Genomic DNA, 11735 nt, shown 5'->3' on the forward strand with positions numbered 1-11735 from the left:
GTGTTCTATGACTCAGTCTCCTCTAACTGTTCTGGCACTCATTACATGGATTCCATGACAGATGTGTCTAGAAATGTGCTACCATTTTCTTCTTGTTAGCATCCTGTGAGGTGGCCATGGTTTCTGATGGTGTTGAATTTTCTAGGGCTCCTAAGTGTTTCCAGAAGATGACACTGTTTTTTCTCCACTTCATGCACAGGGATCATGGGAAGCATCTGCTTGAGGACTCTTATGAAGGTCCAGGTACAAAAATGATGCCTAGAAGTGCCTTGCAAGGCAATGAGTGATGCTGCAGACATCATTCACTCTGTTGGAAAGTGTCAGCCTTGGTACAGTAACCTAAAGAGGAGCCAACCTGACCTTTACCACCAATAGGAAGTAGATGTTTGAGAAAGGAGACAGAGTTTTACTAATTATGAATATGTGGTTATGGCTTATACTTAGATAGGCAGTTTTATACATTTATAGAGATTTATTGATGATCATGATATGTGTTGTTTTTTATGTTTTCAGCTCCTAGTGAAACTGGGAATAAGATGCTGATCTGCCAAAGAAGGTGAGAACACTTGTCCACGCACCAGGGTGCATATATATAGATCAAAAACACCAACAATTGGAGAAAACCAGGTCTTTAGCGTAAAGTGATTTAATTCGCTATTCGTCAAAAGCGACTTCCTCAGAAATGCAACTCACTAGTACAGAAGCACACTTAAAATACTATCAGCAAGTGAACAATTAATTGTATAACAACCTTTTCAACTCATAAAACAATTATTCAATTGAAGTGAACCCTCAATTCAGTTAGTCCCATAGACTCCTGTTTGCAGTAAAAAATGCATCTAAGTAAAAACTTTATTTTTTAGTATTATCCTTTCTTTTTAAAAAAAAACATTTTATATTGACTGTGTCATTCAGCCCAGGATGTATGCAAGAAGCCAATCTCAGTTGCCATACTGCTTCTTTCTGTTCTACTTTGTTCCTATAATCATCTCCCCTAATGTCCTTATTCACTGACTCAAGAACCGAGAAGGTGAACTTTTTCCAGTTAATGCATGTAATGGAATGTTTCTACAAGGCGTTGTTAACATTTTTTGTTCTTGTAGCATACAAATGTTCGAGAATGCATGTCCTCAAACTTCTAGTGGACATTCCTACATAGAACGCTGGACATCCACTGCACATAGCCAAATAGACAATACCTTCACTACCACAATCTAGTCTACCTGGAACAGTGATGTCGAAATCAAAGTGTTGCAAGAAAATATAAGAACCACTGTGGATGTACCTATATACTTTACATCCCATACACTTGTGCATACCTCTATTGTTTACTCCTAAACAATGGGAAGCATGTCCCCTCTCCAACATATCCTTGATGTTACAATTTTTCTTGTACACAAAACAAGGCACCTCACCCAATACCTTTACCATGTCACCATTACCTAAAATGACTTTCCAGTTCTCATTAATAATTTTACGAATCTGGTTGTTGTCCAAACTCATGTCCAGACAAAACCTAGGTTTACTTGGACCTACACCATCCGTATACGTTCTTTTTGTAAAACCTTTTACCAAAATGGGAGGAAAATCATTCTCCCTTCTAGAGATAATCTCACTGGCAGCTCTGTCCAGTAAATCTTCAGGATAGCCCCTATCCAAAAATAACCTTTTAATAAACTGAACCTCCTCAAAAAAGTGGTGTCATCCACGGTCATCCGTGAAGCCCGGATGAACTGGCCACAAGGAATGTTCCCTTTGGTAAAGGTAGGGTGATAACTTTTATAATGTACATAGCTTTTACAAAAAGTATTTTTTCGGTGAATACTACTGTAAACCTCATGCGTAGTAACTTTGCACCCAATAACCACATCCAGGAATGAAACTTCCTGACCAAAACCACTTAAAGTGAATGTTAAAAATTCAGTAGTAGCACTTAAAGCATCTACAAAACCATCTACACTAAAACCTTCCTTTTAACAATAAAAAACAGGTCTACAAACCTTTTGTAAAAGACGACCTTGTCATATGAATCCACACTAGGCAAAATTTCCAACTCACACCACCCAAGAACCAAACTTGTATAAGTGGGACCTACAGAGTCACCCATAGATACTCCTGAAGATTTATATAAATTACCATAGAACATAAAATAACTGTGCTCCAATAGTAAATCTGACAACAAGATGTAAGTGATCACACTGTGGTTTCTCAAACTGGTGTACTTAACCAAAAGCCACCTAACAAAATCAATACCTGCTTCCTGGGGAATGCAAGTGAACAGAGAAGTCACATCAACTGTGAGCATCAAAAACTGTTCACTGCCATTATCTAAACTGGAAAAAAACATTCTTAAGTTTTCCAAAAAGTCCCAGGAATCAGCAATATATGACGGTAACTGCTTCACGTATCGCTTCAAAACATAATCTAAGTATAAAGAGATACAACCTGTACAACTTCCTGAAGCAGAAATGATAGGCCAAAAAGAGGGATTTGTAATGCTCTTATGGAGCTTAGGCATTCCAAAAAGCACACCTATTTTGGGATCTTCCACGTGCAAGAAGTCGAAGACTTCTTTAGATATTTGACCATCCATTAACAAACTGTAAAGAGTGGTGTAGATGAAACCATAACGTTTTAAAATGTCAAATTTGGACACCTTTTTGTATTCCAACTGGATAGCCAACATAAGCTCCATTGCAGTATTGTAGTCATTAGTACCCATGACCACAATCCCACCCCCCTTGTTGGCCTTCATGAACCTTAAATCCTTGTTACATACCAAGTCATTAAGTGCCTTTCTCTCATTTGTACTTAGATTGTAAAAGGAACGGTAATTACTACTATCAATTTGAGCCCTGATGTCTCTCTCACAAAGATTTTCAAACATTTTCAAAGTATACATTAATGTAGAATTGTACACAGAGGGCTTGGCCAAAGTACTACCCAAAGTTACATCAGATAAAATGTTCTGTAAATTAAGCTTTTGAGTGAAAAGCTTCAATTCCAAAAGCGTTTTAGTCGTCAGCCCTTCTACTGGGTTGAAAATTTAAACCCAGCTTTAAAAAATGAATGTGCTCATTGTTCAAAACAAATTCTGGAAGATTAAATACAGAAATACGTGCACAGTAATAGTTTACAGTCCCAACTACCTCCGTGGTCCACTCCTGCCCTGACTGAGGGTTTGATAACCACTGCTCCTGATTCTGTTCCTCTTGCTGCAAGAACTGTAGTCCGCCTGTAAAAAAGGCTTGCTGGCACTGAAGCCTGCCCCTTTGTTGTTATCCCAACCATTGTTCTGGCCAGTTCTTGTTTGTGAATGCTCACCCATATCACCAGAATCGTGTGTAACAGCATCGGCTTTTCACCTCCCTACTGTTGAACTCATCACCACCTTCAGAAACAATGGCTTCAGAATTGTTGGAATTTAAAGGGGCTACCACTTCTGGATTCTGAAGTTCTCTTTCAACTCTTCTATTAGAAGTGTTGCCCCTTAACTCATGCCCTTGTTTAGTATCTCCATTCCCAATGGGTTTAGCACCAGTAGGAATATAATCAAAGAACTCTGCCAAGTTCATACACAGCTAAATCCCTTAGAATCTTCTTCAATTTGCCATTGCTATTATACCTCCATGTCACTTAGATTACCTGCTTTATTGCCTGTATTTGCATTGATGCTATTTACTATCAGCATTGCCTATATTGCACCTTTCCATAATAATACCATACTGTCTGCCAGTGCACCTACTCATTTTCTCCCACCCTCCCCTGCAGTGTTCACATCCATATAATCCTACTGCTGATTATCCGCCTGTGCTTCTGGCACCATCTGCTATACTGTTCACCACCTCAGTATTCACATCCATGTAATGATGCTGATGGCTGACTGCCTATGCTTTTGGCACCATCTAATATACTGTCCAGCCCCCAAACCCCTAACATACACAGTATGCACAACCATGTAATGCTGCTGTTGACTAGCTGTCTGCTGTATATCCCCTGTAGTATCCCCCTGCAATGCTGCTGACTTTGCTACCTAGTCTGAGTGTGTATATGTCACCTTTGTCACACACGCGCATCTTTCTTGTCATAGCACCTGTAACATGTGCCTCTTTCTCTTACCATCTCTAAACAGCCCTCCCTTCCATTACTGCATACTTCACTTGACAGCCTGCCACAGAGCATGGAAACAATGGCCATCCATCTGCAATAGCTATGATGTATATATGGCATGCAAATGTTGGGCAGCTGTTTCATGACTCCAGGGGGCTGTCAGATGTGTGTAGACTGTATTACTGACATGTGTACCTGTCCAATTTGCATTCCAAGTGGCATGCTGAGCAATATACATGTGCTATGATTTTGTGTGGGTCGTGCCAGTCAATCTCATGTTGGTTCATAGATAAGTATTGGGCAGGCTGCCCATGTGGGACATTTCAAACCTAGTCAGTTTCCTATTTGGTGCTTGAATTAACTGTCTTGTTTGGCATTAGAGTGGCCTTACCTATTCCAATTCTGATAATTATACATTACCCCTAGTGAGAATAACTTTCATGTAGGCCATGATTGTCACCTGCAGCTCACATCTTCTATGCAAGCAGGTAAATATTCAGGGGTTGGTGATGGCCAGCTAACAAGGCCCTTGTTCTCACATAATATCCCACTGGTATGTACACAGGTGAATAAAAGGTGGTATATACCCATGGTTTGGAATCACATATATCATTTGTAATGTCTGAGAAATGCATCTATATTGTCTTGGTGTTGTAGCTCTATAAATAATTTAATTTTCCTCCACCATGTCCTATATTGGCTAATAGTGCATAATGTTGATAATAATTTTCTATTATTTTCTCTATTATGTCTATGCTCTGTTTTTATCATTTATTTCTCCTTTGTTGTTTTGCTTCACTATGTATTTTTTTCATTTTTATTTTCATTTTATGCAGTATCCTCTGCAGCAGTGGTTGAGTTGAGGCAGCTATCACCACACCATGCACATGTATCATCATAGCCTACTAGGTCCTTAGTAGTCTACAGAGCTGACTCTGTGCTAGTTGAGGGGGTCACCCTGGGGATTCACCGGTGCCATCTGGTACTGTGTCTGCAGTGGGGGTGCAGGCTCCCCACTGATGACATGTATTGAGGATGTAGGCTAAGTCACCTGGCAGTAGGTGGAGGACCTGATGACAGATGTAGTGGACCAGCAGCTGGAGACTTGAACTGGCGGACTGCAGCTCGCTGTTTCTCAGCTGGTAGAATTGCTCAGCTGCCTGGCCCTGACCAATAAGTAAACAGTGCCTGGTCCGAGCCATGAGGGTAGTTATGGTAGTAACTGACTTTTGCTTGGGTGTGTCACTTTGCTGCTTGGCAGTCAGATGGCAACCATAATGGTGTTCCCCATCCCTGTGTTTCTATTCCCTTCACTTTAGTCTTCCCCATCACCAACCACTGTCCTTCTATATATCTCTTTTCTTTGAGGACACCTCCCTAAGTGTGTCAATATCTTCCTGTCAGTCCGTTTATGTCTTACAGATTTGTTTGTCTGCTCCTGCCACCTTTTCTATACCTATGCAACCTTTCTCTTCTACCGTTCGCAAAAAAAAAATAAAAGAAAGAAATGGACACCTAAACCCCTGAGCCACCAACAAGTATACTCCTTTTCTCCACCACCATCCCAGTATCATTTTCCCTTATACTTCTCTGTGTTCTTCTGCTTGCTCGTCCCCTTTCTTTCGCTCCTGTGTACTTTTTTCCTTGCTATGTATATACAAATGTAGGAACTTAACCGTGTAGCCCTTACTTGAGCTCATAGTTAGTTGTGCCTGTAGTGATGAATCACTGCATGTTTGAAAGGACATCATTTTGAACACGTTATGTGCACACTGGTAAGCCCATTGTTCACTTAACCTTGTACCAGGGGACAAGCCATTGTATAGCCTGTTTATTTCTAGCTAGTCTGTTAGCTGCTCTCTTAGGCCCCAGAGCATTGTTTTGCCCTTACTTCTTTAATAATCACTTTCAAGCTACACTGCAATGCTTTGGCTCTGCTAAAAGATGCTCAGCACTAGTGTTAGCAATTTCTCTGAATCCTGGCCAGCTTTTTCTGAGATATCTTTTCTGGATTCTTGGTGTTATTGTTATATTTATTGGCATTTTTGTTGTTGCGATGCTGTATTTTAGCTATATGTTATACTACTAGAAAATTGGATTTATAACATGTCCCTACACTAATTTTCCTGCATTCTGACCGGCTGATTTTTAAGCATTATTTTTCTTATTGTTTTATTTTTACTACATACTTATGTGTTTTGAGTTTGATTTTGGTGGTATATACTACTTTGACTGGTAATGTATATTTTGGATTTTTGTATGCTTCATTAGTTTGCTGCTTTTCACAAATGAGAGTGGTTGCCTGATCTTTGGCTACATGATGGAAATATGTGCAATCACAAATTGCAATTCCTAGTCAAACAGAAAAAAAATCTAACACAGGATAAGAGTTTTAACTCATTACAGCTGAGTGATGCTTCCAGGCATTTCCACAGTTATCTAACAGACACCGCTAGGTGTTAAATATTGCTTGTTCATATTTGCATAAATAATACCAAAACCATGCTATATACAAAGTATTAAAAGATTTCACCTTAAAGCGTACATTATGACAAGTGCAACTGTATTGATACTTGACCTCTGGCTAATGCAGGTACAGAGATATTAATTGGTATTCATATACAGTCATAAATTTCATATTTTTCTAAAAATATGACAACCAAGTAGCACAGACAGAGCTGCTTAGCCTCATATGAAAATTCTCAGCATGGATGAACAAAATGGTGCTAATAGTATGTCTGTCATTTGAGAAGTTGCTTAGATATTTTAAGTTGCTTGCAAAATATTACAAACTTAATAGCTACTGTGTTTACTGTGACTTACAAAACCAGGTCCAATACCTAGAACCTTAAGAATATTACCACTATAAAAATAGTCTGTGCTGAAGAGTTTGCCATTTTGCATGAATGGGCGTACCTTCGTTGAAGGTTGTGCATCAGGGCTGGCAACTCGGTATGTAAAGCTCTACTGCCAATCATTAGCAGACCGGAGTTCTGCTGTGGCGACCCCTAACCGGGAAAAAGCCGAAAGACACAACAACAACTTCTTTAGTAACCCCTATGGTTCCAGAGATTTGAGCATTTGTTTGAAATGTGAGGACATAATTTATGTCCGTCCAAAAGCTTAAGCTCCACCCATTGTAAGTTTAGACGGCAAACTTCCAGAACTCCATTTGAAGGAATGAGTTAAACATTTTTGCACAGGCAAACCTGCACTCCTTGATATTGGGAGTTGCACCCCCTTACACTCCGGGCAACTTATATAAACTAAGTCCAAAATTGCTGTATTTCAGAGTAAGGAAAATTGTCAGAGATACATAATCTTAGTCTTAGTATATATGTATGTTTGTGTGTGTGTATATATATATATATATATATATATATATATATATATGCACATATCACATTTTTCAAACTTTACTGATAACAGTCTTGAGCGGCAATCTTTATAATGTTGGAATTTTGGTTAGTGCCCCAATTTTTTTATATGTTTTAAATAATATTGCTTTGTATTTTTGCTTTGAGTTGTATTTAGTGTTGTGGGCGTTGAAAGATTGAGTTATACTTTGGGGTTGCTTATGTTTACATTGTTTTATTAGATCTCCTCATTACAGTTTATAGAGCTATAGGGTCAGCCTGGTTTGTTTGCATTTACAAACTAATACAAATACAACTACTTTACAGATACAGCTTGGTTCCTACACAGTTAACAAGAATATACACTGTTTAACAAAATTAAATAATTGTTTACTTTTAATGGAGAAAGTAATGAACATTAGGTTATGTAATCAATCTATAACTTTAATTTTATATATTTAGCCTTTGTACTAGATACATATTTTATTCCAGGACAGTGTGGGGTTTGCTTTGATGTAAAACAGTTAAAGTCTATAGACGATCACTGCTGGTGCTGTTTGTATGTGTGCACCAGTAGTGATTCACTGCATGTCTGAGTGAATGTGTGTGTACATGCGTGTGCCTGTGTGTGTGTGTGGTCGCTTGTCTTTTCTCTGTTAAGTGCTGTTGTGTGACTGTGGAGTTAGTATATTTAAGTAAGGGACCTCCTCTCTCCTGCCCACACACATACACATGGCAGGGACAGCAAAAATACCACCTTCGGTTTTATGTGCTCTATATGAAGTTTTTTTATGAAATGAGTTTTCAGCGAAATGAGTGTTCACTGACTTTGCTATGCTGATTTCTTATTCACTGAAAAGACATCTAACTATGGTTTCACTTCATAATACATAAATATCAAACACTGAAAATGAGAAAACTTCATAAAATGGAAGCTCAAAATACTGAAAATCAAAATCCTGAAAACTCAAAATCATGAATTTCAAAATACTGAAAACAGATAAAAAACATATACTGACTGTAAACATCAAAAAACCTAATTACATGCCTTCAAATATAAGTGGGGGGGCAAGCCCCCTGCACCCTCCATGTGGGGGGTTGCACCCCCCCACTCCCCTGCTACTTAAATATATCAACTCCAAGATTGCACTTAGTGTAGTGAAGTGCAATCTTAGAGTTAATATATTTAAGTAGCAGGGGATGTGGGGGGCTTGCCCCCCACATGGGGGGTGCAGGGGGCTTGCCCCCCTGCTTATACTTGGTGGAAAGTAATATGATTTATCTTGTTTAAACACAGTATATGTATGCTGTGTGTTTTCAGTATTTTGAGTTTCAGTATTTTGAGTTTTCAGGATTTTAAACTTTCAGGATTATGATTTCAGTGTTCTGAGTTTCAGTATTGTGATATTTCAGTATTATGAAGTGAAACCGTAACTATAAATAGTGTGTGTGTGCGTGTGTGTAAAACTAGATAGTATATAAACAATTTGGGGCCTTTAAATAAACTGTACCCCTATGGTGTGTGATTCATGTCGACATCTCCATTACAGTTCTGTCTGTGAATCATTGTAACATTCTTACCAAGTAAAATCAAAACAGTGCAACAACTATGTATGGGACTACACACTCTCTCTGTGAACAAGCCTACCTATTTTTTACCACTAATAATACAGGGCAAGTAAAACACCCCTTGCACTTTCTACTGGTAACACATTTCACAGTATTTAGCAACTAAATTATTGTCTCTAATTTCTAACCACAAAAACATGACAACATAAATTTTCGTACCCATTTTCATGTTGGTGGTCCTCAGGAGCACTCTACAGCATTTCTTCTTTGCCCAAGGAGCCTTATGTAATAAACATACTGTTCTCTGTTGTCTCTTTTTGCATTAAAATTAAGTTCCATAAATGCACAACAATGAAAATTACTAGAGGACATAAACTACACAGTAAGAAAAAGGTAATGCAAGTCACATAAAAGATAAAAATACACAATTAAATTAAGACTGCAGAAGATTTCTGGTAAAGGCAGTGAACTACAAATTTCTCTAAAGACAAGCAACTTCTTAATATTTAAGGATCTATTACAATTAAATAGAAAATTTTACCCAAGTTTGTACGTGGGATGTAATAAGTCCTTACCAGGCCATAACTCATACAGCATTCTTAAATAATTTGCTCCTTATTAAAAGATAGAATCTTAACACTAATGCATGGAATCGGATTACAGCAAATCTCTTATATTCCGCAATATCTTCTGTAAAGGCAGCCTGCCAGCACATTGACAAATTATGTGATATATACAGCCGCTGATGGGAGGGAACATAATATAAATAAGTAAGGCTAATGGCTGCACTTCTCTTTCAGTATTTCAGTCAACAAAATCTAGCAGTAATGGTGTTATTTACCTGCTGGCTAAAATCTGCTCCGAAGTGGGCGTTAACTTAAGTATAGAAGATAGCCCAGTTACTTACAGCTACCACCCAAGTTTAATGCTTATTTCACCAAACGTACATTATTCAGCTCCTGTCATTTATGAAACATAAGATAGCTATGTGAAAGAAAATTGCCTGTCACCTATCCTGAATATTTGATTTTGATATGTAAAGAGAATATGGCACATACTGTATGGTACTTTGAGTTATCCTTTTCTATATAATTTATTGATATGGTGTGTTTTGTCATTTAAAAGAATGAACCTTTACTATAGAGCTGCTGTTTGACACATCTTATACAAGATTACTAACATAATGTGCATTGAAGTGTATGTGTGTGTGATATCTTATTATGTTATGTATAGCATTTGAAATGTTTATCATTTGGGTCTGAATATCAAACTACACATAAATGACTACAAAACAAACTTAAGTATAAACAAAACATTTTAAAACTGTAATACATTTAAAAAGTAGCTAGAATGACACTTACCAGCACTGTTCTCAGAAGCTTTTAGAAAACCTGGCAGAAGAAGAAGTTGAAAAGCAGCAAGCATCAGACTTAGCATTTTGAGGACAGGATACAAAGTACTACAATATAGCTGTGCCCTTTCAAAAATGTAAATAAATTTTCACAAAAGCTGAGGAACAAGTGTTTAGAAGGAAATGTGAAGTCCCTCCTGAAAAACAGTGTGAGCCTGATATAGAAACTCAGCCAATCACATTAAGCAAGTCAGGGAGTCATACGTTTCTAGGTAAGAACACTATAATCTAAGATTGTGTGTGTGTGTGTGTGTGTGTGTGTGTGTGTGTGTGTGTGTGTGTGTGTGTGTGCGCGCGTGTGTGCGTGTGTCTGTGTTTTACTGTTTTTGTGACAGGAATATGCATGGTATATTAACCATAATTGCCAAAATCAAGCACAAGATGACAGAGGAACTAATAAGTGCTATCTATTCAAAAAGAGTAAATTATGCTTTCTTAATTAAGCATAATTAGAGATTAATTTTAAAATCATATACCATAAAAAGCATTAGAATGTTTCCTGTTTCTTATATGCATCTTTCATACTTTCCTGTCACTTAATACTTCAATACACATTGGATTGATGTGCTTTTCTCCAGGTTATGGATGAAGTGATCTTCAAACTAGTGCACCTAAACTGTTACCAAATGAAATAAATAAATGCATTTACTGTTGCTAATCTTCTCCTAGGATTTTACCTCTGCCCCCACATTCATTGAGGCCAGTAATGCTTAAAAAGCTCTAATTCTGGTTTCTGGCTATGAGTTTCATTCTGTCATTTTATGCTTATTTCTGTGAAATCTAATAAGCAGTGGCATCATGACAGCTTATTTATTGATTGATCAAATTGATTTCATCAGTCAGTAAACATACTTGAAAAGCAGTCTTTTTAATTTTTCTATAGCCTGCATCATCAACAGAAATATGAACAAACTATCAACGAACTGCAATGAAAATAAAACTGGCACCACATGTTAGTATGTTAAGACAGAAAGACTGTAAAGCAATTAAGTTCACAAGCTGTAGGTAAGATGAAGATGTCTAGGAGAAGAGTACGCTAAGGAGTGTTCTGAGAATAGTAACAATTGCATTACACTGTGCATTGCTTCTACAGTTATGAATTCAGCATCTGTTGACTTACCAGACATAGGCAGCTGCTGACTGACTACTTCAGGATTAATATGACTGAATAATTTAATCAGAAGTGTATTCAGGACTGTTTGCAATTGGCTGTTCAAGACTTTTTGAATTAAATCAAAACAAAGCTTACTTTAAAAATAAAGGTATTCATTTTTAGTTTCTCTCTAATG

General features: G+C 37.6%; 1 protein-coding gene across 1 annotated transcript in view; it reads right to left on the reverse strand.

The window, feature by feature from the left end:
• The window catches only part of LOC122811475 (H-2 class II histocompatibility antigen, E-S beta chain-like), a 511045-nt gene extending 500483 nt beyond the window's left edge, over positions 1 to 10562 (reverse strand). Inside the window, exon 1 of the mRNA XM_044083338.1 lies at positions 10397 to 10562. Within this exon, the coding sequence (XP_043939273.1) occupies positions 10397 to 10472 (76 nt within the window). The 5' untranslated portion in view covers positions 10473 to 10562. The remainder of the gene's footprint in view (positions 1 to 10396) is intronic.
• Between the last annotated feature and the right edge of the window lie 1173 nt (positions 10563 to 11735).

This window comes from Protopterus annectens, chromosome 9.part0, assembly GCF_019279795.1.
Source record: "Protopterus annectens isolate FY-2018-M chromosome 9.part0, PAN1.0, whole genome shotgun sequence".
Taxonomy (NCBI): domain Eukaryota; kingdom Metazoa; phylum Chordata; order Ceratodontiformes; family Protopteridae; genus Protopterus; species Protopterus annectens.